The sequence below is a fragment of the Oenanthe melanoleuca genome, chromosome 15, assembly GCF_029582105.1.
Source record: "Oenanthe melanoleuca isolate GR-GAL-2019-014 chromosome 15, OMel1.0, whole genome shotgun sequence".
NCBI classification, from domain to species: domain Eukaryota; kingdom Metazoa; phylum Chordata; class Aves; order Passeriformes; family Muscicapidae; genus Oenanthe; species Oenanthe melanoleuca.
Genome location: NC_079349.1, coordinates 12,484,843 through 12,512,045, shown reverse-complemented (window position 1 = coordinate 12,512,045; position 27,203 = coordinate 12,484,843). Strand labels below are relative to the sequence as shown.

The following is a 27,203-nucleotide window of genomic DNA, read 5'->3' as shown; positions in this document are numbered from 1 at the left end:
CCACCAATCTGCGCCTGCGCTCCCGTCAGCCTTGCGTCACTTCCGGCGCGCACGCGCGGCACCGCGCCCGCCGCCGCCATTTCGCCCCAGTCGGTGCCGGCGCCGCGTCTGTTCCGGACCGAGCCTCGCCCGCCTTGCGATCGGCCCCGCCCGGCGCGGAGCCCCTGGCCGCAGCGGCGCCATGCCCGCCGGACCCGTGCAGGCTGTGCCTCCGGCGCAGCCCGCGCCCCCCGCCGAGAGCAAACCGGTGCGGGCCGGGAGGGGGCGGTGAGGGAGGGAGCGGAGCGGGGAATGGCGCGAACCGCGGGGTGTGGGAGTGTGGCCCTCACGGACCGGGCTGCGCTGGGCTTGGGGGAGCTGCGGTTTTGTCAGGTGTGCGGCATTGACCCCTGTGCCCGCTCAGGTGAGACCCCACCTGCAGAGCTGTGTGCCCAGCACAGGAGGGACCTGGAGCTGCTGCAGAGAGTCCAGAGGAGGCCACAGAGACACTCCAAGGGCTGGAGCCAGGCTGGGAGAGCTGGGGGTGCTCACCTGGAGAGGAGAAGGATCCAGGGAGAGCTCAGAGCCTCTGCCAGGGCCTGAAGGGGCTCCAGGAGAGCTGGAGAGGGACTGGGGACAAGGGATGGAGGGACAGGACACAGGGAATGGCTCCCACTGCCCAGGGCAGGGCTGGGTGGGATATTGGGCAGGAATTGTTCCGTGGGAGGGTGGGGATGGAATTCCCGGAGAAACTGTGGCTAGCCCTGGATCCCTGGCAGTGTTCAAATCTAGGAGCCTGGAAGGTGTCCCTGCCCATGGCATTGAAGTGGGATGAGATGAGTTGTAGGTTCTTTCCCACCCAAACCATTGCAGGATTCCTTTGAGACAGCAGCATCCTGCTGGGGCTGGCCAGGAGCAGAGCCCTTCCCTGGCAGTGCCCCAGGGCTGTGATTCCAATGAGTATGGCAGGTTGCCAGGAGCTGTGGGAGCTGCCCTGGCTCCAGGAGTGATGTGTGCAAGCATTAAAAGTCTGAGGGAGTGTGGCAATACTGTGTATCCCAGTACTCTCCCAAATCCCTTCTCTCTTGGCCACATTCATGTTCTTCACAGCCTTCCTGCTAATGGGAGTGCAGCTCCCACGGAGCTGGAGCTGCTGTCTTGACTCTGACACAGCAACATCAACACTCTTGGAGCTGACAGGGAGCTGATCTCACTGAGAACCTTGGAAAATTGTGATTCCTCCCCCAAAAACCCAGTGACTTTTGTGCACCAATGTTACCAAGGCAACTCGGCATCACTGTTAAATAAAATATCTCAAGTGTGGTGTTGCCTCATCTTTCAGCTCCTCAAGATGATGTTCTGAGGGAGTGGGAATAAAAACTAAAAATGTTCATGGTGCCTTTCTGCTAACACACTTTATTAAGGTTCTATTTTCTGGAATGGTTTGCATTAGAAGGGACCTTAAATCCCATTTCATCCCACCCCCTGCCATTGGCAGTGACACTTTCCACTGTCCTAGTGTGCTCCAAGCCTTGTCCAGCCTGGCCTTGGACACTTCCAGGCATCAGTTTGACTTGAGAACATTTTCTGGCTTGGATTCTCCATGGATTTGGCAGAGCTGGAAGCTTTACCTGGATTTTAAGTTGCCCCTGACTGTCCCTGTTAGGATTATAAACATTTCTAGCAGATATGTCCTGGTTTATAACACCTTTTCTTGGAAACTGCTTGGTGAGGAAGGAGAAACAGCATCGTTAGTATCCTGCAAAAGCATTTTTTGGTTTTACTGACACACAGAGCCTTCCACAGGGAGGTTTCTGAATTTCAGTTTGGATCCTCCTGTAACATCAGCTAGAAAAACACTCTGTTGGAGATTTCTCTTCAAAACAGCTTGGCATTAAAAGCTGTGTTTTATTTAATGTGGAGTTAATAGTTCAGATCCTATAGGCCCCTAGAAACATTCAGAACTTTCACACCTGGTGAGGAATGATGGATTATTCCTGAAAATGTGACTAGAGTCTAGGCTCAGCATTTAAAGACATACTGGGGGTCAAAGCTGATATAGTGGGAGTTGTTTTGGTTCCCATTGAGGTTTCCTTGTCCTGCTGTCCCTGCCCCTGAGAGGCAGAAGGAGGATGTCTTTCACCCTAAAAAACCAAGGAATTGGTGGGATGGATGATCCAGATTGTTCAACCAGTTCAGTGATGGATGGGCTGAGGAGGAGGATGGCTAAATGTTCCTGTGGGCCATTGGCATTGTGTTTGGAATGCCCAATCCTGACACCCCTTCACTTTTTAAAATGAAACCATCTTTATTACAGCCAGAAGAGGAGCCAAAAGAGGAAGCAGCACCAGCCAAGCCTGTGGTGGGAATTATTTACCCTCCTCCAGAGGTCAGGAATATTGTGGACAAGACTGCCAGCTTTGTAGCCAGGTAATTGACACTGTTGGTGTTTCTCTTTCCTGGGATTTTCATGCTTCTGCTGTTCAGTGCAGCTCCAGAGGCTGAAGCAGGTCCTGGTTTTGTGGTTTTGCATGAAGGATTTTTAAGGATTGAGGATGTACCAGTGAGACTGGAAAAGAAGCAACAATATTCTCTTTCCTAGAGAAACTGGTAGTAAATAAATAAAATCATTGTTCAGATGTGCAACGGGTGCTGCAGTAATGGAGTAACAGGGCCTGTTGTGAATGATCTGAAGGGAAACCAAATTCCAGGTGCAAAGGGAGCCTTGGTACAGGAGTCATGGCTGTATTTTAGTGCTAAAATGTGGTGGGTTTTAGAGAATTACTAAATGCTGCTCCAGTCAAACCCTTATTGTGTAACTCATCTCTAAAGTGCTGCCAAGGAGTGTTGGCTGCTTCTGAGCATAAGGAAGGGACTGTGTTTATCCTTTGGGATTATAGAAACCTCCTCTTTTGGAGGAGGTGGAATGTTTAAATGAGACTGGGAGATATCCAGAGAATATGAACAGGAACACCCTGTGGCAGCTGGGAATTTTCTCAAACTGCCTTGGAATAGCTGGCTCATGCTTTTGGGTGGAGGGAGGGGATGTTACCTGGCTTGGGGCCCCTAAGTGCAGCACTCTGGCTGGGGTGATCAGTCCCTGCACAGGCTGATGGTTACCTGCTTTTTTTCCTTATATGATCATTCTGGAACTGAAATTAGTCTTGAAAATTGTTAATAGACCAGGTAAAATTGATGTGGTAAGTAACATGTGAATTTCATGTTTCATAAAGAGTGGTGGAAATGACCTTTGAGTGCAGACAGATGTGACTGTCAAAGACTTGTGAGTGTGAATTCTTAATATTGACATTAAAGACAAAATTAGGGTGACAGTTGCCTCTAACTTGTGTGTGTCCAGCTGGGTGTGAGCTACTGAGAAAAACTCCTTCCTGTGAGAGAAAATGATCTTCCAAGAGGCTGATGCCTCAACACATCTGAAAGAGACATTTACACTTTGTTGGTGACCTAAACAATTTTTCCTGTTGCTCCCCAGAAATGGTCCAGAATTTGAAGCCCGAATTCGTCAGAATGAAATAAATAACCCCAAGTTCAACTTCTTGAACCCCAACGACCCTTACCATGCCTACTACCGGCACAAGGTCAGCGAGTTCAAGGAGGGCAAAGCCCAGGAGCCCTCAGCTGCCATCCCCAAGGTCATGCAGCAGCAGCAGAGTGCCCAGCAGCAGCTCCCACAGAAGGTGAGTGTTCCTTTTCATCACTTTGGGGAAGAATTTGGCCACTTTGGAGGGGTGTTACAGCCTTGGGTAGAGAGGGAAGGAAGCTCAAAAGCCAAGAGAGAGCAGTTGGTTATACACTTGTCAAAATGCCAGCAGTAAAAGGCTTGGAGTTGAGTGTCTGGGGCTTTGTTTTGATGCAGGTGTGCATCTCCCAGGTGCTGGTAACTCAAAGTTGTTAGAAACTGCCAGTATACAGTTTAATTGGTCCATTTGAATTAAGTTTAGCTCTCTATTGACTGACAAAATACTTACACTAAGGATCACTTGGACTGGGTGTGGCAGAGGCAAGCCTTGGGAATCCCCTGGAGTTCTATTCTGTAGAAACTTTTCCTGCCAGAAGGATGAACTCCACTTAAAACATGGGGTGCAAAATGCTGCTCACCTTGTTCAGCCTTTAAACATACTGGGTGGGAAAAGGGCATGGAGTGAATCCAGGGCTTTTCAATGCTTGGCATGGCCAGCAGCCACACTGTGGTGTTGGTGGCCCTGGGAGGGCTATAGCAAAGTCCTGATATTTCCCAGATTTGTTTGCTATTGGAGCAGTATTTTAACACTATTAAATTATACCTGATGGTTTCTCATCCTTGCACCTGCCAGGATGGCAGACTGAGCGTTTGGTGAGGAAGTCCCTGAGCCTGTGTCCTTGTCCCTGCAGGTGCAGGCGCAGGTGATCCAGGAGACCGTGGTTCCCAAGGAGCCCCCGCCCGAGTTCGAGTTCATCGCGGACCCTCCGTCCATCTCGGCCTTCGACCTGGACGTGGTGAAGCTCACGGCGCAGTTCGTGGCCCGCAACGGGAGGCAGTTCCTCACCCAGCTCATGCAGAAGGAGCAGAGGAATTACCAGTTTGATTTCCTTCGCCCCCAGCACAGCCTGTTCAACTACTTCACCAAGCTGGTGGAGCAGTACACAAAGGTACTCCGGGCAGGGTGATTCCTTCCACAGCAGGAATGAGCTTGGAGGGCTGGAAATACAGATCCAGGAATCCATCCTTTAAATCCTGCCCTTCAGAGTGGATTTTGTGCTGAACACAGTGGGCTGTCACCTAAATGTACCACACACTACGGTAATCTCAGTAAAGGTCGGGTTTTTTTAATCTGGAGAATAATTGGAAGGCCACAAGTGAGTGTTTTGAAGTGCAGGGATGAGCAGTAAGTAATGAGAGTGCTGCAGTAGAATAAATGGGATATAGCCCTAGGGGTCTGCTGGTATTTTTAGCAGTGTGGAAAGAGAATAATTGCTCAGAAAGAGGCTTTGGCACAAAGAATTGTCACCAACTGTCATGCAAAATGTGTTTCAGATCTTGATCCCACCGAAGGGTTTGCTCCTCAAGCTCAAGAAGGAGGCAGAAAATCCCAAGGAAGTCCTGGATCAGGTATTGCAGAAAAATTTTGCAAAAAAGCTGAAGCGTTTTAGTTATATTTTAAATTGTTTCTCTTTTTATGTTTTTGGCTTGTTGGCAACAAATAGAAAATGAAACGGATGTGTCATTTGCTGTCACTCAAGTACAGGGGCTCAAAGTTGCTTTAAACTGCAGGTGGTGTTTGTATTGGGGGTAGTTTGAGGCAGCACAGAGATACTGCACAACCCCTTTTGCAAGTGCTTACAAGGTGGAATCCTGGAATTTCCTGAGTGGGAAGGATCCCACCATCAAGTCCAACCCCTGTCCCTGCACAGACACCCCAACAATCCCACCCTGTCCATCCCTGGCAGCGCTGTCCAAATGCTCCTGGGACTCCTCGGGGCTGTGCCCATTCCCTGGGGAGCCTGGGTTGTGCCCAGCATTCTCTGGGGGAAGAACCTTTCCCTGATCTCCAGCCTGACACTGCTCCAGCTGTTCTTCCTTTCATTTGTGCTCTGTCTGCTCCTGCAGGTCTATTACAGAGTGGAGTGGGCCAAGTTCCAGGAGCGAGAGAGAAAGAAGGAAGAGGAGGAGAAGGAGAAGGAGCGTGTTGCTTATGCCCAGATTGACTGGCACGACTTTGTGGTTGTGGAAACAGTTGACTTCCAGCCCAACGAGCAAGGTACTGATATTAAATGCTGTCACCTCTATGAAACTGCCCCCTTTGTGCAGGAAATGTGTCTTGAAGTGCCATTTTTAGGCAAACATTGGGGTTTACAGCCTTTTATCCTTGAGGGGAAAAGCCTTACACTGACATTTTGCAGGGCTGTTCTTTTTTTCTGGAGTCACTGATGTTCTCCTTGAAGGAAGTCCAGGACTGCAGTAGTCTCCGTGTAGCTTGTGCCACTTTCTAGTAGTGCTTCCAATTATAAGTCAGTTTATCTCCATGTGTCATGCTGGTGTTTGTATAGATTCCATCCATTCCCTTCCACATCCACTGGCTGCCAAGGATTTTGCTGCCACTGCTTTTTGTTCAAGAATTGGTATTTCTGTCAGTGTGTGATGAGTAATGACATGGGATAGAGAAACAGAAGCTTTGTTTTCTGCATTGTAGGGAATTTCCCTCCTCCCACCACTCCAGAAGAGCTGGGAGCTCGAATCCTGATCCAGGAGCGTTATGAGAAGTTTGGGGAAAGTGAGGAGGTGGAGATGGAGGTGGAATCAGATGAGGAAGATGAAAAGCAAGAGAAAGCAGATGAGCCTCCAGCCCAGCTGGATCAGGACACACAAGTGCAGGATATGGATGAGGTAACTGGACAATAGGATTTTGTTCCCTAAAGTTCCTGTGGTTTGTGATGATCCCCACTTTCACTGTAAATAGTTCTTCAATTTCTTGAGGAAATGAAATTTCCCTCTGATGAAATCTCCAAACAACCTGTTACTGCTGTAGTATTGCTGTTTTTAAAAATTTGCCACGGCAATACAAGTTCAAAGAGAGAAATCCAATAATTTTGGCGCCCAGTGGTGTGGATTTTATATTTCTGTGGTTTTAAATCTTTCAGGCTTTTTTGTGCCCAGAGTCTGGATCACTGAAAGATGACTCATCTTAGCTCTGCCCACTGTAAGCTCTTTTCTGGTAACAGGGAACAAGAGTGTGGTTAACTGTAAGCCCCTGCCTGCAAGGCTGCTGTAATGTGGAAGCTGAGGAATATTTGCTTCCTCTTCTGGGGCTGCTGAATTTCTGAATCATGGTCCAGAGGAACCACTATGCCATAGATGTCCAAAGCAGCTCCATTGCTTTGAAGCTGCATAATCCATTCTTCCAGCACTGTGTAGTGTTTAATGTCTCTCAAAGGAATTTGACCACTGGAAGTTGGTTATGATTTTTATTTCCTTTTCAATAAGGGATCAGATGATGAAGATGAAGGTCAGAAGGTTCCTCCTCCTCCAGAAACTCCGATGCCTCCCCCACTCCCTCCCACACCAGATCAGGTCATTGTGCGGAAAGATTACGATCCCAAAGGTGAACCAAACTAAAAAGCCACCTTTATTTCTTCCTGAAGAATCCCAAACTGTTTGTTTCCAGACTGAGCCAACACTGTGGTTTTGTTCTTCTAGCCTCAAAACCGTTACCGCCCGCCCCGGCTCCGGATGAGTACCTGGTGTCTCCCATCACTGGAGAAAAGATTCCTGCCAGTAAAATGCAGGAGCACATGAGGATTGGGCTCCTGGATCCACGGTGGCTGGAGCAGCGGGATCGATCCATCCGGGAGAAGCAGAGTGATGACGAGGTCTATGCCCCAGGTCAGCCTGAGCATTGATTGCACAGTCCCTCACTGATCAGGGCTGGCTGAAATGTAGCTCTCTGTGATTATGACATGGGTATGTTTGTCAGCTGTTGCTGGCCAGTATCTTTCAAAAAAAAAAAAAAAAAAAAAAGGAAGGGGACAGAAGTTGGATTTTGATGGTCCTTGTGGTCCCTTCTAACTCAGAATATTCCGTGTAAAAAGAGCATCACTTGGCCACTGGGTATCAAATAATACAGAGATCAGGAAGAGGGGCTTGGTTATATTCCTTGAGATAAGAATTGCTCTTTTCCCCTCAGGTTTGGATATTGAGAGCAGCCTGAAGCAGCTGGCTGAGCGTCGTACTGATATCTTTGGTGTAGAAGAGACTGCCATTGGTAAAAAGATTGGTGAAGAAGAGATCCAGAAACCAGAGGAAAAGGTAGAGTAGAAATTGGGAATTTTTGTTTAATTGGGGTTTTTTTTAATAATAGGTCCCTGAAGCATTGTGAATGCTCAGAGACACAAAAGTGTTGAATTTTTTTCTTTCTATCAAGCTGCTCTCTGGATTTCTTTGCAGTCTGGCCAGGTTGGATTAATCTGATTTATTTTACTCTCTCAGGTGACCTGGGATGGCCACTCGGGCAGCATGGCCCGCACACAGCAGGCTGCTCAGGCCAATATCACTCTGCAAGAGCAAATTGAAGCCATCCACAAGGCCAAAGGACTGGTGCCAGAGGATGACAGCAAGGAGAAGATCGGGCCCAGCAAACCCAATGAGATACCCCAGCCACCCCCTCCTTCCTCAGCCTCCAACCCCCCTGCCAGCGCCCAGCCCATCACATCTGTACCTCGGCCACCCACTGTGAGTGTTTGGGCTCTCAGAAGCCAATTACTGGGGCTGTAGTTAATTAGGAGGGGTCCTGATGGAGGGCAAGGGTGCTGGCACAGAAGAGGATTTTGGGAAAGTTTGTTGTTTAAGAGCAATTTGGAAACATTAGAAGAACTTGCTGTTAAAAATGGAGTATAATACTTAGGTGGGGTTTTTACCCTAGAGGTACCAAAAAGACTGGGATCAGCTGGGCAGTGGGATCTTGGAGGCAGAGAATATGGCTAAGAAAGGGATGGCTGGGGGCCTATGTAGGGGTAGAGTGATGGTGGACAAAAGCAGCCCAAGATAAGAAGGGATTTGCTGTGAGTCCCAAACAGCAGTTTAGCAAAGGAATTAAGTGCCTGGAGGTGGCAAAGTGGGGAGGGAAGGAGGACCCCTTTAATCTGTTAATGAGGCTTCTGTGTCTGTTCAGAGCAGCTTGGGTTGCCCATCTGGTGGGGCCACTAAGGCTCCCTGCAAATCTCTGGGCAGCAGAGCCCGTGGTTCTGTTTTTCCCTGTTATTTTAACTGGGGTTGTGGCCAGCCCTGGGCATTCCTGCTGAGGAAATCCACCTTCTCTCCCCAGATGCCCCCTCCCGTCCGTGCCGCCGTGGTTTCCGCCGTGCCCGTCATGCCCCGTCCCCCCATGACGTCCGTGGTGCGGCTGCCGCCGGGCTCCGTCATCGCCACCCCCATGCCTCCCATCATCCACACCCCGCGCATCAACGTGGTGCCCATGCCCCCCTCGGCGCCCCCCATCATGAGCCCCCGCCCGCCCCCCATGATCGTCCCCACAGGTCAGTCACTGCAGCTTTCCTGGGGGATTCTCACACAGTTCTTTACAGTGGGCTTCACCTGGTACTGGTGTGTAACGGGGACTGCAGGCCTTATGTGGTGTTAAGAGTTTGGCTTATCTGGTCCTGCTTTTGGGCTCAAGGCTCTTCCTGCACCATGAAATGCAGGGAATCATGTGGCCCCAGTAACCTGGGGTGAAAATTAAGGATGCCAGCACCTCGGTGGGGGTTACAGCTCCTTACAGAAGCTGCTGCTGCTGGAGAAAAAGCTGTTTGCTGGTCCTTTTCCTCATTAGGTGCTTTGAAGTTAAAAAGCATGATGTAAGAAGCAATTCTTCCTTTTTTTCATCTTTTCTTCCCTAACTGGAGGAGCTGGCACCGCTGCCTGCCAAACTGAGAGCGTGTTCTTTTTTTGCAAGATCTGCAGGAAGCTCTCATGCCTTGTTATCTCTTCCTGGAATGCTTCCCAATATAAGAGCTCTCTGAATGTTTGAAGTTTGCATGTTGCTGTTGGTTGTAACTTCCTCCATGTATTGTGGCATTTATTTTCAGCCTGTGCTGCTCTTCTCTGAGCGTTTTTGTGGTGAGGGGGTGTTTGCTGTGCACTGAGGGTGACTGTGGGTTGTGCTGTGTGTCCCCCATCCATTCCAGCCTTTGTCCCTGCTCCTCCCGTGGCTCCGGTCCCGTCCCCGGCGCCGATGCCTCCGGTTCACCCCCCGCCGCCCATGGAGGATGAGCCCGTCTCCAAGAAACTGAAGAGTGAGGACAGCCTGATTCCAGAGGAGGAATTCCTGCGCAGGAACAAGGTACATGTGTGGGTCAGAGTCTTGGGCTGCTCCACTCCAGCTCCAGAGGGGCTGTAAAGCCAATTCCCTGCACAGAGGGGCAAAAATACCTGCCTGAGGTATCTTCTTTCTTTTGTCATTCCTGAGCAAACCGAGCTCCTTTGTCTCTTACTGGGGGGAGCTACACAGAGTGGGATTGTGCTCTTCTGTAATTAAGGGCAGTGAGAGGTAGGTTATAATGCAGAGAAGAACTAAAGTTGCTAATGAGCTTTTAAGGAGAGGAGGGCTAAGCTGGAGATGCAAAGAGATTAGAGTATCAATGCCAGCATGATAGTAGGGTAATGTGGTGTATTCCATAACAAGGTGAGCTAAATGTGAGCCTCAGTTCCTTCCTGAGGAGTGCCAGCATCACAGGAGTTTTAAATCCTTAGGAAGGGCTGTATGGTTTTTCTGGGAATATTGAAAGTAAAAGAGGAGATTTAGATGGGATATTGGGAAGGAATTGTTCCCTGGGAGAGTGGTAGGCCCTGGCACAGGGTGCCCAGAGCAGCTGTGGCTGCCCCTGGATCCCTGGCAGTGCCCAAGGCCAGGCTGGACAGGGCTTGGAGCACCCTGGGACAGTGGAAAGTCCCTGCCCATGGCAGGGGGTGGCACTGGATGGACTTTAAGGTCCTTTCCAACCCAAATCAGTCTGTGATTCTGTGATTTCACATGCACAGAGCAGCTGTCTCCTGTTCAGTGCTTCACACTTTCACCCTGTGACACCCTCAGTGCGTGTGGTGCTCGATAGATGGCACACGAAGGGAAGAGAAATCCAACTAAGTGTTTTATTGTGGGAGCAGTGGAGTAACCTGTAAACACATTTTACTGTGTTTACTGAGGAGCCAAGATATGGCAATAAATACTTAGTCTGGTGGTGTGTTATCACAGCCCTGAGAGACTTTATCTGTGTTTTCCCATAGGGCCCGGTCACGGTCAAAGTCCAGGTTCCCAACATGCAGGACAAGACAGAATGGAAGCTGAATGGCCAAGTGCTGGTGTTCACCCTGCCCCTGTCAGACCAGGCATGTAGCTCATCCTCCTGCCCTGCCCTGCTCTGCTCTGTGTGCTGCCTGTGAGTGCAGCTGGGAGCTCAGCCTGCTCCCCACCCTGCATCTCCACGGGGCTGGGGAGCAGGACTGGGACAAAAGCACTGAAGGAGCCCTTTGATCCTCCCCAGGTGTCTGTTATAAAGGTTAAGATCCATGAGGCCACAGGGATGCCAGCTGGGAAGCAGAAGCTGCAGTATGAGGTGGGTATAAGCTCTTCAAATGCTGGTGGTTTCTTCAGTGCATTCTCTCACATGACTTTTTTACAATGAAAAGCTATAGTGTGTAATTTAATGCACAATGAGATACTGGAAGAGCAGAGGGAATGTTTTTCCTGCCTGCATAGCACAGCTGTGACAGAACTACCCTCTGTTACAGCAGGAGAGGCTTTTAGTAGGTGATTAAATCAGTGGATTTTCACATTGTTGCTGCTGCAGATGAGTCCTCCAAACTTGAGGTGGCTTTCTCTGAAATCAGCCTCTTGTTTTATTAGAGTTGTTTGGTTTTTTTTTTTTTTTTTGACATTTAACTGCAGCAGCCTGCTCCCACAGCTCTGCTGTGGAGGTGGGCGAGCATGCTTTGGAGCCCTGGCAGCTCGGGGAGGACTCTCCAAAACAGGGAAGGGAAGGGAAGAGCTCACTCTCTCTTCTCTCTCTTCCTCTTGAAGCTAGAGCTGTGAGAAAGGCCCCGTTCCTTTTTAATGACTTATTCCTAGTCATGCATGTGCCCAGGCAGGCACAACCTGCTGCCTAAGCAGTGAACTTTGTGCACTTAACTCCTCAGAGTTCATCTGTGGGCAGATACTCTGTTAACCCTTAACAAGAAAAGGAGCTGAGCTGATAATTTTTAAGGGGAAAAAGAAAAGGTGGGGGGAGAGTGGAGCCTGAATAACTCCCCTTGTGGTGACTCTGTTGTAGGAGCCATGTTGTCTATGTTGGCTGGTTTAGTGTAAAGTGTCCCTGCCCATGGCAAGAGGAGTGGAATGGGGGAATCTTTAGGGTCCCTTGAACCCAAACCATTCTAGGATTCTGTACCCACCCTCAGTGTCCATCTTGGACACTGGAATCTCTCTGAGGTCTTCAAAGCCTGCAGTATTCTGTCATCCCCCTGCTCTGAGTGTACAGCCAGGAGGGTTGGGATCTGGGTGGGATTCTGTGGGAAGACAACACTGAGGTTTGTGCTCTCTGCTCTTTCCTCCCCTCAGGGCATCTTCATCAAGGATTCCAACTCCCTGGCTTATTACAACATGACGAGTGGCTCTCTGATTCACCTGGCACTCAAAGAGAGAGGAGGCAGGAAGAAATAGGAGCTGTGGAGCCCTGAGATGTAAAGTGTCCCTGTTGTGCCCCCAACCCTCCCAGTCCTGTTTCCATTCTGGCCTTTTTGGGGCTGCATCCACTGCCCCCCAGCAGCAGTTTGAACAGAAGGACTCTGACCCCCACTGATGAGAGGGGAGAAGCTGATGTAGCCCTGAAATGTGTCAGTGTAGTGAGTAGTCTGTAGTGATCAATGCTTTGCTTGAGTGCAGGCTCTCCCTTGAATCCCCTCTGGAAAAGACATCATCAAGGTCATGCCCAGCTTAGTTTAGATCCATCTTTGAGGGATTTATGGTGGCCAGGAGCATCATCTGTCTGCTCTCAGCACTCACTGCTTCATTTAACCTCCTGCTAATTGAAAACTTCTTTTCCACACACTTATTAACCCCCTTGTTCTTGTTCTTTCCCTGTCTTGGTTCTAGTACTGACCCTGACTTGGAGGTTTTTCCTCCCTTAGCATGAGCTTGTGTTGCTGTTCTTGTGATAAAGGAGGTCTGGGTCTGCTCTGGACAGCCTATGGTTTGTTTTAATGATTTGTTCTAATAAACATGCAGCTCTCCTTCCTTGGATTTGGGGTTTTAAATGGAAATGTGCCTGGTTTTGGAGCACTCAGATGGGGAAATACATCAGGATTTGTAATTAAGCAGTTTACAATAGGAAATCCTCTTATTTTCTGGGAAAAGCTGCAAGAAAAGGGGCTTGTTGAAGTTTCCCTGGTGTTCCTCAGTCATTCCTGAAGGAATGCTTATGTCTGTGTGTGAGTGGGATGAAAATACTCTGAACTTAGCAATAATTTTATTGAAAAATGTGATTTATTAATTATATCCTGTAGCTGGAATGTCTTGGTCCTAGAGAGCATCTGGGTCTGGAAAACAGATGATTCCTGGGCCTTCAAGTCAGGTTTGACAGAAACACAACACAGCAAAGTTAATCCATGGAATTATGTGCCCAGGAAGAGGCAGGTGTCTGGGATTTGGCTACCTGTTTTTTTGGGTAACCCAAAGCCATAGATTTATTATTATATATATATATATATATATACTCATGGGCAGGAACATCCTGTTTACCTTATTCTGTGCTTAGGAGAGGAGAGAGGGATGAAGCAGGAGGGAAGAGCCAGCATCCTCCTGCCTCTGGTGTGCTCCCCTGGGATCTGGAGGAAGCCCTGTAGCTGTGGGGAGGGTGGCTGGCACTGGCCCAGCCCAGGTGGCCCGTGTTCCCTGGCCACAGTGTCCAGCTGCTGTCTCTGACAGGTCCCCACGTGTGCCTGTCCCTCCCTGCTGCAGGAATGGCTGCAGGGTGCTCCTGCCCCGCAGGAAGGCGGGATAGTCACTTCCCTTTGCTCTCCAAAAGCAGACAATAGGCACAGTCCTGGAGAAAACAGGCAGTGAGGGGGTTTTCCAGAGCGGATAGAAACAAACTGAAATGGAGAAGTTGTGTTTGTATCCGGGGCCGGGCCCAGCTGTGCTGAAGGTCACCCTGTGTTCCACCTCCCGCTGGGAGCTTCCCGGTGGGAGCTGTTCCCTCTCTTCCCTCAGTAACATTTTCAGCCAAGCCCCCTTTACCAGCACTCCAGCAAGAAAACTTCCCCCTGGAAATCACTTGCATGGAGCCTTGCCAGCCTGTTTCCATCTACATCCAAGGGATGAATGCTGCAACAGACTGTGTGTGTGGAGGTCTGGTACAAAACAAGTGCCAGGGGAGCCTTCCACTTCAGTGGCAAGGACTGGTGGCACCCAGCTGCCAGAAAAATCTGGAAGTAGGTTGAGTTGCTGATTTTAAGGAGCCTCATTCCCTCTTCCTTTGGCATGGTACCACCTTGAAAGGGATCCTTCCAATTCCCCCTATTCTCTGCTGTAAGAGGGAGGAAATGGAGCTCTGGGCTCTGGAGAAGTGTCTGGAGGTGGGGTGGACCTGCCCCTGGAAGGCTTTACCTGGGACAGGTCCCAGCACATCCCAGTCTCCTACAGAGCCTTTGGTGTGTTATTTTTGGGAGAGCTGGGCTGGTTTTACCTGTCTGGAGTGCTGTGGGACTGTGTGGTGACACAGTGGTGGTCTGGCTGTGGGACCTGCAGGGCAGGGAGACTTTCCCTTCTGAGAGGGAAACAGATCCCACCACTGCCCCAGTGTATGCCCCAGTGCTTCCCAGCACGAGCCTCTTGCAGTCCCAGTATCCAGCCTTCCTGGAATACCAGTACAGCCCAGCACAGCCCCACTGTGGCTCAGTCTGGTCCCACTACAGCCCCCTTACACAGTACAGCTCTGCTATGGCCCATACTGGTCCCAGTATAGCCCATTTTATCTCACACTGGTCCCACCATAGCCCTATTGTATCTCATCCACATCCCAGTACAGCTGTGTTGTATCTCATACAGATCCCAGTACAGCATGCTGTGGCCCATACTGGTCCCAGTACAGCTCATTATGGCTCATACTGGCCCCAACAGAGCGTGTTATATCATGCAGACCCTTTATATCTCATACTGGTCCATCCCATTATGTCCCGAACGGTCCAAATACAGCCCCGTTATGTCTCGTTCTGGTCCCAGTCCATCCCATTATGTCTCGTACTGGTCCCAGTCCAGCCCCGTTATGTCTCGTACTGGTCCCAGTCCATCCCATTATGTCTCGTACTGGTCCCAATACAGCCCCGTTATGTCTCGTACTGGTCCCAGTCCATCCCATTATGTCTCGTACTGGTCCCAGTCCTTCCCATTATGTCTCGTTCTGGTCCCAGTCCATCCCATTATGTCTCGTACTGGTCCCAGTACCTCCCAGCCCAGCGCTGCCCCACTGCCGGCGCACGGAGCCCCGCCCCTCACCGCCGTCCTCCGGCACTTGATTGACAGCTCACCCCGTGCTCTCGACCAATCAGTCTTGGGGGCGGGCTCGCCTTTCCGCAACCCTTGCTGCTGATTGGCCGAGTCCCTGCTCCCGCCCAATGGCGGTGCAGAGAGGGGGCGTGTCCGGCGCGGGGCGTGGCCGCCGCCGTGTCCCGGCATGGCGGAGCGGCCGCGCCGCCGCTGAGGCGCCGCCATGGCCAAGAGCCGCGGGGGCGGCGGGCCCAGCTCGCCCGGCGGGCGCAGCCTGGCGGGCACCCGCGAGAGCCTCGCCGACCCTGGCGGCGATGAGCTTAGTTCGCTCGGCTCCGACTCCGAAATCAACGGCGGCGGCCCCGAGGAGCGGCGCGTCGACAAGTTCGGCTTCATCGTGGGCAGCCGCGGCGCTGAGGGGACGTGAGTTGGGGCCGTGAGGGGGATCCGGGGCTGTAGCCGTGAGGGGCCGGGGGTGCCGTGGGGCATCGAGGCGCAGAGGAGCCGCCCCAGGCCCGGCGCAGTCCGCTCCGGCCCTCGGCCCCCGCAGGGCCGGGCCTGGGGCTGGGCCGGGCCGGCCGCGGCTCTCCCCGCCCGGGGGGGTTTGTCCCCGCCGCCCCCGCCCGGCGCCGCTGTCAGGCATCGTTCGTGCCCGTGGCGGAGGCCGCAGCAGCCGGGATGTGAACAAGGAGTAAGGCTGGGAGACCTGCGGCTGTTCAGCCTGGAGAGGAGAACGCTCCGAGCAGAGCTTAGAGCCCCTTCCATTGCCTAAAGGCGCTGCAAGGGAAGCTGGGCTCCTGACTTTGGACAGGGAATGGAGGAACAGGATAAGGAGGATTGGTTTCCTTCTGTCAGAGCACAGGGTTACATGGGATACTGGGGAGAAATCGTTCCCCATGAGGGTGCTGGGGCCGTGGCACAGGTGCCCAGAGCAGCTGTGGCTGCCCCTGGATCCCTGGCAGTGCCCAAGGCCAGGCTGGACAGGGCTGGGAGCAGTCTGGGATAGTGGAATGTGTCCCTGCCCATGGCAATGGGTGGCACTGGATGGGCTTTAAGGTCTCTTCCACCCCAAACCATTCCATGATGTTGTGATGGCTCTTACAGAGCCCCAAAAGCTGTTCCAGCTGTTAGATCTCTCTCTGAAGAGGGGGAATGGCTGAGAAGGGTTTCCACCCCTTTTGGGATCCGGGAGCTGCCAGCACACCCAGGTCAGTGTCTGGTCAGCTCCAGGTACTGATTCCAGTGGACTTTTGGCCTCTCTCAAGCCAAGGAGGCCAGGCCGTGGTGTCCCTCCAAGGATCCCGTGTTGGTAGTGCTGGCAGAGGCGCGGTGGTCACCCCGCTCGGCTCGGCGGAGGAAACCCTCGGAGGAAGTGAGGCTAGCCCGAGGCGCTGGGCCCCAGGGCGGTGCTGACACCCAGGAATGTGCTGTTGCCGTCGAGCTGGTTCGGCAGCGTGTTTGGTGTTTGCCTTCCTGGCCCTGCTTTCACAGCAACGCCCAGAGAAAGTCGGGATGACAGTGGGGACAGTGTGTGGCAGCCAACTCCTCTCCTGCTGGGACATCGCCTGGAGCAGGCTCCCTGGCTTTTGTCCACCTGAGTGCTCTGGTGCTAGCTGTGCCTCAGTTTCCCTGTGAGGAGCAGAGTGCTCACCCCCCATAGCCTGAGGGTGTTACTGGGTGAGTCTGTGGGGTGAAAAGGTGCTTTAGGTTGGAATGTTGTTGCTGGGCAAGGTGCATCACTCCGTGTGATAAACCTTGTCCCTCAGCACTGTGGGAGTGGTGCTGCACCCTGTCCTGGCCGCACACCACATTCAGGGGACACTTGCCCTGGCTGTCATTGCTGTGGCTGTCCCTGGGGTGGATGTCCCTGTCCTTGCAGCAGGCAGCAGCAGCTCTGGATGAAGGTCATGGTGCTGGAGGCAGTGGCTGCTCCCAAGGGTGCTGACAGTGTGGTGGCTGCAGTCACTGGGGACTGAGCCTCCTGCAGCACCCCACAGATGTGCTGGGGCCCAATCCTGCCCTGCTCCAGGGCTTTGTTGGCTCACTGTCTGTCCAGGAGGGGATGAAGGGGAATACATGACCTCCTGCTGTGGCTGGCAGAGTTGGGATTGCCCTGCTGGGAGGGGAAGCACAGGAAGGGCAAACAGGGTGTCCCAGAATCCATGGAGGGTCTGCGGGCACCGCAAAGGGCCGAGCTGTGGGGATGTCAGCCACATGTGGATGCAGAGGAGCGCATTCCTGGCACAGGGCATCCCATCACTTCCCCGCCCGGAGTGCCCCCACCCTCCCGCCTGGGCCATATGAAATGCAGCCGGTCCTCGCTCCCTGCCCGCTGCCAAGCAGCCATCAGCTGGGAACAGCTTCCAGTCTGTGCTGGCAGGGCTCCAGCAGGCCCGCAGCCAGCTCCTGTATCCAGAGTCCCGAGCTTCCCACGCCTCTCGGAGCCGCGGCTGGAGGCCAGCGCTGCCTCCATCCCCGTGCCGGGCTGGGGGGCTGCCGGCCATGCTGGGCTGGGGAGCTGCGGGCCATGCCTGGCCGTGCTGGGGAGGGTGGGGAGCCAAGCAAAGCAGATCCTCTGGGAGCGGGTTTGCTCTCGGAACAATCGCGCTCGCCCCGTCCGACCCGCTGCGGTGGGTGGGACTCGGCGGGGAAGGGCTGGGCAGGGCGCAGGGCAGCGCTGCCAGCTGGATGCGGCCCTGGACTCGGCGTGCCGCTCGCTTTCCGGCTCGGAATGTGGAGAGAGGAGGCAGGGCCTGCATGTCCTGTAGTGGGGCTGGGTGCTGCAGGATGCTCAGCACCAGGCCACTGTCCTCGGGTCCTCAGGAAGGATCTGACTCTTTCTGAGACTGGCGTGGCCACAGGGCAGTGTGGAGCAGAGCCTGGGGAGGCAGAGTCTTCACTGATGGCTGGAAGGAGTGTCTGCTCTCCTTGGGTGTCCCTGTCTGGGCCTGCCTCAGCTGCCTGTCACCCATCTTTGCGCAGATGCGCTGCCATGGGGGGTTGGAGGCTGTGGTGCCTCAGCGTTGCAGCAGCATCCCCCCTGCTTCAGCAGGGTTAAATCGGATTCCCTGCCTAGGCTGAGCCGTTTCTGGAAAACACTCCCCTCCCTCCTGAGGGACCCTGGTCCGGGCTCTGCGCCGGGCCTGGAGCAGCGCCAGGCACTGGGAGCGCAGCGTGGCTGGAGCTGTGTGGATGACACGATGCTTATGGCCCCAGCTCTCTCCGTGTGCAGCCGGCCCCTGCCACAGGGATCAGCTCTTGTTCATCCCTCACCTTCCTGGCAGTCCCTGGGGATGCTGTGGCACGTGGTGTGTGCAGTGCAGGCTGCTCCCGAGAGCTCTGAGCTGCTCTGCTGGTGCAGTGACTTCACTCACGGGTGCGAGCGCTTCCGGCAGCTGCCGAAACAGCGGCGCTGCCGAGCGTGTCCTGAGCCCTGAGCCGTGCAGCCACCTGGGCATGGGGCACCCAGCGTGCTCAGGAGGCCACGGGCTCAGCACCTTATGGAGGGCCAGGCACCCACTGACCGGCCTCTCCCTCCTGGTCCTGCAGGCTGGAGGAGGTGCCCTTGGAGGTGCTCCGGCAGCGGGAGTCCAAGTGGCTGGATATGCTCAACAACTGGGACAAGTGGATGGCCAAGAAACACAAGAAGGTGAGTGACAGCTGTGTCCCCTCTGGGAGGTGGCAGCGAGGGACAGCCAGGCATAGCGGTGTCCCTTTGGGGCAGCCTGGTGTCACTGGTTCCCTGCAGACAGGCATCTGTGTGCCTTTGGATGATGCTTGAATGGGCTGGTCATTCCCTTTGGAAACTGGAGCTGGGGGGGGCTGAGTGGTCCCAAGCCAGCTCACTTCTGCCTTCAACTCTTCCCTGCCAGGCTGGAGCCTTCCTAGGGCTTCTTTGGCTGCCTGCAGGCAGCCATGGGAATTGTTTGCTCATGGAAACTTCTGTTCTGAGCATCTTGCAGACCAAAAAAAGCTCCATGTAGGAAATGTTTGAGCCTGATGCGCGTGACACTGGTCTGCGAACTGGGGTCCCTGGGAGACTCTTGGTGTGCTGGCTCCATGGCTTGGTTTGCAGTGCTCCCTGATCCCCTGAGTCTGCAGATGAAGTGGGAACTGGGATGCAGCAAGTCCAGCGTTGCTGCTGTGTGTCTGCTCGGAGCAGTGAGGCTGCTGGCATGGGACAGCAGTGCCAGAGAATGGCCAAAGGGCCTTCTTCTCCTTCTCTTCATGCTGGCAGAGTCTCCTGGCACCCCTCAGTGTGCCCAGAGTGCTGTCCCTACTCATTGCCTGGTGAATGACACCAGAATCCCTCATCTGTTTCTTGGCTGCTCTTAAAGGATTTGGGAGAGTTTTCTGGGCCGCAGCAGGCGGGCGCTTTGTTCCACAGACAGTTTCCGCCACTCTCCGGCCGTGTGCCACAGGTGCCCTCTGGGATGGGGTGAGTGCCCCAGCAGCCCTGTGCCTGGCACTGCAGCTCCCTTGTGCTTGGGTCGAGCCTTGAGAGTGTCAGTGGGGCTGATGTGCTGTATAGTCTGTCCTGCAGCAAAAATCCATGCCTGGGAGCTTTGGAGAGGCTCCTCCCGAATGCTGCTCTGTGCCTGGATCCCTGGGCTGCTCAGGGAAGGCTGCCAGGCCTGGCCTTGGATGCTGTCAACTATCCTTGGTCTGGCAGGAGCCTGCTTGGTGCGGGTCCCTGCTGCTCTGGGGGAGCTCCCTGAGCCTCTGAAAAACCCCAGTACTTTTCTGGCTGCCTCACCAGGGTTGGCAGGCAGCCCAGGGATCCCTGGGCCAGCTCCTGCCGGGCTTGCTCACACCTGCACCGCTCCCAAAACGCTCCCTGCCTGGCCCCGATCCCAGCAGAGCCTGACCCCACATCCTTCATGGTGCTCAGCCCTGCCAACACTGCGTGCTGGAGGGAGGGCAGAGGTGTGGGTGGGCACTCCCACTGCTCTCCTGGCGTGGGCAGCACTCTGACTCCACCTTGCTTTCAGCATCCCTCAGCCCAGACACGCTCCCAGCCCCTGGGAGATCGCAGTGGGATCGTGGGGCTGATGGCAGGACCCCATGTGGAACCAAGATGATGAGCTGCTCGCCCTGGCAGCACTGGCCCAGTCAGCTGGAGGGGCTGCTGAACCAAAACCCAGTGAGGTGGTTTCCTTCCTGGCAGCTCAGTCGGCAGGAAGGGGAGCTGCCTGGAAATGGGAGCTGTCAGCAGCCATGGAGCTGCCCACAGCAGCCCTGGGCATCGTTCGCTGTGTTTCCTGCCAGCACAAAGGGACCTGCCCGTGTAAACAGCCAGTAAGGGAGCAGCAAACCCCCTGGGGAGTGATGGTACTGTGCTTGGAAACAACCATCTGCTCTGCAGTTGCTCCAGCAAAGAGGGAAACACAGCCCTGGACAGGCAGGACAGGCCTGGGGACAATTTGGGAGATTTTTTTTGCTCTCAAGAGTCCTGGCACAGCTGATATGTGCCACCCGAGCAGGAACATGAGGAGTGTAGGCTGTGCTGGGGTTTTGCAGGGTGTTGTGGGGAGTGACTGTGCTGAAAACACCAGACTTGTGGGGCCCACCTCACTGTGTGCCCTGGCTAAAGACTGTGGGGAGAAGGACACATAAGGATGTGGAGCTGCTGGAGCAAGTCCGGAGGAGATGTTCTGAGGGCTGGAGCCCCTCTGCTCTGGAGCCAGACTGGGAGAGCTGGGGGTGCTCACCTGGAGAGGAGAAGCATCCAGGGAGAGCTCAGAGCCACTGCCAGTGCCTGAAGGGGCTCCAGGAGAGCTGGAGAGGGACTGGGGACAAGGGATGGAGGGACAGGACACAGGGAATGGCTCCCACTGCCAGAGGGCAGGGCTGGGTGGGATATTGGGAAGGAATTGTTCCCTGGGAGTGACCAAGGCCACGTTGGACAGGGCTTGGAGCAGCCTGGGACAGTGGGAGATGACCCTGCCCATGGAATGAGATGGTCTTTAATGTCCCTGCCCACCCAAACCATTCTGTCATTCTGTGACAGCTCGCTGCTGCTGTGTGAGGAGTTGGAGTGGGATGCTGGGGCTCTGTTTTGGTCCCTGCTGGTGCAGGCAGCACCAGGGCTAAGCTACCTCAGCTCCCCACACAGAGCAGGCACCAACTGCCTCGCCTGGACTTTGTCCTGGCTGGTGCCCAGTGCCAAGGAAACCAGGAGCACAAGAAACTCTGGGCACGGAGCAGGCCCCAGGGGCCTCAGGATCTGGCCATGCATGGAGATAGGAGCAGACCTGCCCTTCTGCCTGTGATAAGCAGGTGGGAGGGCTGAGACACTCGTCAGGGTGCCCATCCCTGCTTTCCATAGCCCCACGGGGGAGTAGGGGGCTGGACTGGGAGCTGGGGAGCCTCCCCTGTGTCCTCAGTGCTTCCCATGTGGACAGAGCCACCCACTCCTCACCTTGGCTCCAGTGTTTGCTTTTCCAGCTCCCAGCAGGATCTGGCTTTGAGGCAGTGCCAGGCTGGTTTGGAGCTGTTTGCAAGCCACCAAGCCTCTGCTGGGCCTCTGGCAGCTCCCCTGTGCTGCTGGTGCAGCCTTGGCTGCCATTCCTGCTGGCATCCCTGCATCCCAGGGGCTCAGGGACACTTTGGGAAGCAGCAGGGGAGCAGCCTGTGGCCGTGGTGCTGGCCTGGCTCCCGCCTTGGCCCAGCAGTGTCTGTTTCGCAGTGCTCTGTGGTTTCCCGTGACAGCTGTCTCTCCCGCAGATCCGGCTGCGGTGCCAGAAGGGGATCCCGCCCTCGCTGCGGGGCCGGGCCTGGCAGTACCTCTCTGGGAGCAAGGTCAAGCTGGAGCAGAACATGGGCAAGTTCGATGTGAGTCCTGCTGGGGACCCTCCTGCACCACCAGGGAGGGGCAGTGCTGGGGTGGCTCCTGCTCGGGATTGGATGTATTCTGGGATCTCAGACGCCCTGGGGGGATGTCGAGGGTGTTGCTCAGCACAGTGTTCCCCTCCCCAGGAACTGGACCTCCTGACAGGAGACCCAAAGTGGCTGGATGTGATCGAGCGGGATCTCCATCGGCAGTTCCCTTTCCATGAGATGTTTGTCTCACGTGGAGGCCATGGGTATGTGGAGCTACTGTGTGTCCAGCCCTCAGCTGCCATGGGTGGGGTGGGCACTGTCTATCCCAGCTCATGGAGCCACACTCATGTCACCAGCGTCCTCCCCATTCCTCCAACATTCCCTATACTCCCACAGCCACAGAGCATCCACTGACTGAAAACAGGATTGCTCAGACCAGCTCTGACACCCAGTGGGGTGGGAGTTGCCATGACAGGAGGGCAGACAGAGGAGGTGGCAGCCTGCAGCCTCCATTTCACCAGAAAAATCCTGCTCCCAAGGTGTTGGGGAGCATCTGGGCCAGAGGGTTGTCTCCATGCCTCAACTCCCAGATCCAGGCAGGGTCTGCCCTCTGTGGGCAGAGCTTCCCAGAGCTGTTGTGGGTTTGTGTGGAAAGGGGATCCCAGCGGGGGACTGAGGCAGGCTGGTGCCTGGTGTGGCTGCTGGGCCAGGTGGGTGCCGTGTCCCAGCTGCGCGTGGCCGTGTCTCTGCAGGCAGCAGGACCTGTTCCGGGTGCTGAAGGCCTACACGCTGTACCGCCCTGAGGAGGGCTACTGCCAGGCCCAGGCGCCCATCGCCGCCGTCCTGCTCATGCACATGCCGGCCGAGGTACGGCACACGCCCCGGGACAGAGCTGCCACCTCCTGGAGACTGCGGGGTGCTGGTGTGGGAGATGCCCGGCTCAGGGCAGCCCAGAGTGCCCCAGGGGTGCTCTGCTGCTCCCACCCTCTCCCGTGGTCCCTGGGAGCAGGGAGGGGATCGCAGGGATGTCCTGTGGGTGCTCACCTGCTGTCCCTTGGCTTGCAGCAAGCATTCTGGTGCCTGGTGCAGATCTGTGAGAAGTACCTCCCTGGCTACTACAGCGAGAAACTGGTGAGTAAAGGGCTGGTGGTGCTTTCAGCAGTGGCAGGGACCTGCAAGGTGCTGCACCCAGGATCAGTGGAGGCTGGGGTGAGGGGATCAAGATCAGCCCTGGGGAGGAGGACTCAGGGATGCTGGTTAATGAGGGTTGGCCATGCCCTGGCTGTGTATCCTGGGCTGATTTCCCAATGTGGGCAGCCCTGCTCAGCTGAGACCTCACTGCAGAGCTGCTTCCAGCACAGGAAGGCCCTGGAGCTTCTGGAGCAAGTCCAGAGGAAACCATGGAGCTGCTCTGAGGGCTGAAGCCCCTCTGCTCTGGAGCCGGGCTGGGAGAGCTGGGGATGCTCACTTGGAGAAGGCTCAGGGAGCCCCTTTCAGGGCCTAAAGGTGCTCCAGGACAGCTGGAGAGGGAATGGGGATAAGGGATGGAGGGACAGGACACAGGGAATGGCTTCCCACTGCCAGAGGTCAGGGCTGGATGGGATATTGGGAAGGAATTGTTCCCTGGGAGGGTGGGGAGGCCCTGGCACAGGTTGCTCAGAGAAGCTGTGGCACCCTGGATCCCTGGAACTGTTCCAGGCCAGGTTGGACAGGGTTTGGAGCAAGCTGGGATAGTGGAATGTGCCACATGGCAATGGGGTGGAATGAGATGAGTTTTCCAACCCAAACCGTTCTGTGATTCTGCATCTCCAGGTCAAAAACTTGTCCAGCCCCTCATCCCGGGAAGAGAAGTTATCTGGGGAGGTGCTGGGTATTCCCACAGTCTCCGTGTTGTGCTGTGGCTCCCAGAAACATTCCACAGTCTGGGATGGGGGTCTCAGTGTAGCCTCCATGGGACACAGCTCTGCTCTCATACCAGGTGTTGAGGGTTGGCTGCCCCTGCCAGGGCCAGGCACTGGGGGTGATTACAGAGCTGTGGTATTCACTGGGATGCTGATCCCTGTCCCTGCAGGAAGCCATCCAGCTGGATGGACAGATCCTCTTCTCACTGCTGCACAAGGTCTCACCTGTGGCCTACAAGCACCTGAGCAAGCAGAAGATCGACCCCATCCTGTACATGACGGAGTGGTTCATGTGCGCCTTCTCCCGCACGCTGCCCTGGAGCTCCGTCCTGCGTGTCTGGGACATGTTCTTCTGTGAAGGTAGGAGCTCCCCACCATCCTCCTCCTCCTCCCCACGGCCATGGGACCTGTAGCAGGGCAGGTTTGGGGCAGCCACATGCCTGGGGTGGAGATAGGCTGTTTTTCTGGGCGTTGGGAGGCATGTATATCCCAAATTCACCCTCTTGCATGTCCTGACTGCTGGTGGGCCTGGGATCTGCTGCCCCACAGCATTTGAGGGATTGGATGGCAGCATCACCCTGTCCTGCCTGCTACTCACTGCCTCACATCTCTTGCAGGGGTGAAGATCATCTTCCGGGTGGGCCTGGTGCTACTCAAACACACCCTGGGCTCCTCGGACAAGCTCAAATCCTGCCAGGGCCAGTATGAGACCATGGAGAGGCTGAGGGCCCTCAGCCCCAAAATCATGCAAGAAGCCTTCCTGGTGCAGGAGGTGAGGTGCTGGGGACGGTCCGGCCGGTGCTGCCAGACTGGGCTGTCCCAGGGTGGGCGGAGCAAGGGGAGCCGCTCCCAAAAAGCTTGTTAGCGTTTGCCTCTGCCCTGAGGGGGACCCCACACCCTGTCGCTGATGGCACAAGTGTCCCCGCAGGTCATCGAGCTGCCGGTGACGGAGCGTCAGATCGAGCGGGAGCACCTGATCCAGCTGAAGAAGTGGCGGGAGACGCACGGGGAGCTGCAGTGCAAATCGCCCCCGCGCCTGCACGGCGCCAAGGCCATCAGCGAGGCGGAGCCTGCGCCGCGCAAGGCGCTCGAGTCCGTCCCCTCCATCTTCGTCTCCCCCGGGCCCGCCCCCGTGCCCAAGGCCCGCAAGAGCAAGGAGAAGAGCCGGGAGAAGGGCCCGGCCAGTCCTGCCAACGGGCCCGGGGCCGAGGGCAACGGGGCGCCCGGCACCACCCGGGAGCTGCTGCAGCCCCAGGCCTCCCCCCACCACCAGTCCAAGGAGAGCCTGAGCTCCCGGGAGAGCGAGGACACGTACTTGTAGGGCCCGGCCAGCAGCCCGGGCAGCCGGGCTCAGCAGGGCTGCGCTCGGACCCGGGCGCCAGGACACCCAGGGGACCCCGGCACCCGGCGCTGGGGGCTCTGAGCTGGAGGGATGGGACAGGGGGACTCTGCGGCCCCGTGAGAACAGCGTGGCCCTCTCGGGGCATCCGTGGAGCTTGGCCAGGTGTGGTGACCAAAGGGGACACCGTGGGTCTGCGCTGGGTGCTGGCACCACGAGCGGTGGGAGCCCGGGCAGGGGGTGGCTGAGCCACCCGAGCTCCCTCCCCACACTGGGGGGCTGGGCTGCCCCTCGGGCCCTTCTCCCTGTCCCAGAGCCCCTCGACCCATCACCCCCCGGGTCCCTCCTGTAGCCCCCACCCTGCGCCAGCTGGGCAGCCCCAGCCCTGGTTCCCGAGCACTTAGACCTGGCGCAGGGCACTGGGGGCACGCGAGGAGCCGGGCACCCCTCGCCCCCCTTATCTAGTGAGGATATATCAAACTGTAGCCCTATATGTAGTACCCAACTTACCTACTCACTGAGCCTATTTATTATTCCTCCAAGGCAGGACAGGGACCGAGGCAGGATGCGTTAGAGGCAGCGGGATTTGATGCTGAGTTTTGGGGCCCAAGCCCCCCCATCCCATCCCCTCCCATCCCCAAGCTCCCCACAGCTCAGGGGAAGTGTTTACCCTGCCAGGGCTCACTCCACCACTGCTGCCACCCCCCCGGCCCCAGTGCAGGTGAGATGGGGTGGGTGAGCAGCAGCCAGGTGCTCCCTGGTTGTGGGGTCCCCTCTGCCCCCCCTGCCCTTCCCGAGGGCGGGTGGTGGGTTTGTAAAATAAATAAAGTGGGAAAAGCAGTTTTGTACAAAGGGGTCAATAAAGCGAGTGTGTAAAGGCGCAGCCCTGGCTCCCATCTCTCTTGGTCTGGGATATGGGGGTGGAGGGTGGCACGAGGCAAGGGTGTCACCTCCCACTTGCACCAGTACCAGCTTCGGGGGCACCCTGACCTGGAGCCTGCCCATGGTTCTCTATCCCTGGGGAGCACCCCTCCTGCATCTCATTTGCACTGGACACTGACCCTGGCATTCACCCTTCCCTGGATCCCATCTCCCTCGGCTGCCCTTGTCCGGGGGGCAGTGTCCTGGGAAGGGCCACACTGCTGTCACCGCTCTGTCACCGCAGAGGGTGGCCCAGCCCCGCTGTCTCACCCAGCCCTGGGGCTGCTCGTTTGAAGTGGAATGGGAGGAGGCTGAGACCCGCCCCAGTTTGTGATAGTGGTGGCTGCCAGGCCCTGGCGGGTGCCATGGGGTGCACTCCCATCCCAGCACCCGGGCCTTTCCCCCTCTCCCACTGTCACAGCTCCTGTGGCTGAACAAAGCCAGGGGACCCCTAATTAATCCCATGACACCCCAGAACTCGGCTTCCCATCTCAAAATGGTGCCCAGGCCGTATCTCTTCTCCTTCCTGCAAGCAGGACTTCTGCCCAAACCTCCATTTCTCCCTCCAGAAACCCCCTTTTCCCTGGTATGGTGAATCCCCTCTCCAAGGGGACAGGGGTGTTGGGGCTGAGCATGTGGGACCTGTTTGGGTGCTGGGGTAGAGGGTAGGGTGGGCTTGGCAGTGGCTCCCAGAGGATCTCCCTTTGGTTGGGCACCCCGGGCTGCTGAACTAAGGCTGATTTGGGCACCCAGGGCTGCAGTTCGGGGGTACCCCGAGACTCTGAGCTGGAGCTGCTCCAGGCACGCCGGGGCGCTGAATTCGGGCTGGTTTTGGGCGTGGAATTCTGTACTGGGGCTGGTTCCGAGGCTGCGGTGCGGATATCCCGGGCTTCCAGCGCGGGCATCCCGGGGCTCTGAACTGAGGTTGCCGGGCCCGGCTCGCTGCGCTCGGGGCTGTCCCGGAGCGGCGCGGATCGGTGCCGGGTCAGGTCCCGAAGCGATGCGGGGCGGTCCCGGGGCCAGGCAGGCGGTCACAGGGCGGTCCCAAGGAGATGCCGGGCGTTCCCGGCTCGGCCCCTGGGCGATGCGGGGCGGTCACAGCGCGGTGACGGAGCGATGCGGGGCGGTCCTGGGCCGGTCCCGGGGCGGTGCGGGGCGGTCCTGGGCCGGTCCCGGGGCGATGCGGGGCGGTACCAGGGCGGTCCCGGAGCG

At 56.0% G+C, this 27,203-nt stretch overlaps 2 protein-coding genes across 2 annotated transcripts; both read left to right on the top strand.

Moving 5' to 3' along the window:
• Window positions 1-16: 16 nt before the first annotated feature.
• Window positions 17-12,764, top strand: SF3A1 (splicing factor 3a subunit 1). Its single transcript, XM_056504245.1, has 16 exons — window positions 17-247; window positions 2,297-2,409; window positions 3,473-3,677; window positions 4,372-4,629; window positions 5,015-5,089; window positions 5,588-5,738; window positions 6,171-6,364; window positions 6,962-7,079; window positions 7,175-7,360; window positions 7,662-7,783; window positions 7,964-8,206; window positions 8,799-9,009; window positions 9,658-9,812; window positions 10,754-10,855; window positions 11,011-11,082; window positions 12,084-12,764. The coding sequence occupies exons 1-16, from the start codon at window positions 182-184 to the stop codon at window positions 12,183-12,185; spliced, it is 2,373 nt and encodes a 790-aa protein (XP_056360220.1). The 5' UTR covers window positions 17-181; the 3' UTR covers window positions 12,186-12,764.
• Window positions 12,765-15,171: 2,407 nt separating this feature from the next.
• On the top strand, window positions 15,172-25,953 carry TBC1D10A (TBC1 domain family member 10A). The gene is made up of 9 exons (XM_056504476.1): window positions 15,172-15,431; window positions 18,558-18,657; window positions 21,735-21,842; window positions 21,987-22,093; window positions 22,583-22,697; window positions 22,896-22,961; window positions 23,902-24,091; window positions 24,349-24,503; window positions 24,660-25,953. The coding sequence occupies exons 1-9, from the start codon at window positions 15,232-15,234 to the stop codon at window positions 25,050-25,052; spliced, it is 1,434 nt and encodes a 477-aa protein (XP_056360451.1). The 5' UTR covers window positions 15,172-15,231; the 3' UTR covers window positions 25,053-25,953.
• The last annotated feature ends 1,250 nt before the right edge of the window (window positions 25,954-27,203 follow it).

Coding starts and splice junctions, on each gene's coding strand:
- TBC1D10A (XM_056504476.1), top strand. CDS start 15,232: ATGGCCAAGAGCCGCGGGGGCGGCGGGCCCAGCTCGCCCGGCGGGCGC. Junction 18,658..21,734: donor TGGCCAAGAAACACAAGAAG/GTGAGTGACAGC, acceptor TCTCTCCCGCAG/ATCCGGCTGCGGTGCCAGAA. Junction 24,092..24,348: donor GGACATGTTCTTCTGTGAAG/GTAGGAGCTCCC, acceptor CATCTCTTGCAG/GGGTGAAGATCATCTTCCGG.
- SF3A1 (XM_056504245.1), top strand. CDS start 182: ATGCCCGCCGGACCCGTGCAGGCTGTGCCTCCGGCGCAGCCCGCGCCC. Junction 248..2,296: donor CCCCCGCCGAGAGCAAACCG/GTGCGGGCCGGG, acceptor TCTTTATTACAG/CCAGAAGAGGAGCCAAAAGA. Junction 8,207..8,798: donor CTGTACCTCGGCCACCCACT/GTGAGTGTTTGG, acceptor TTCTCTCCCCAG/ATGCCCCCTCCCGTCCGTGC.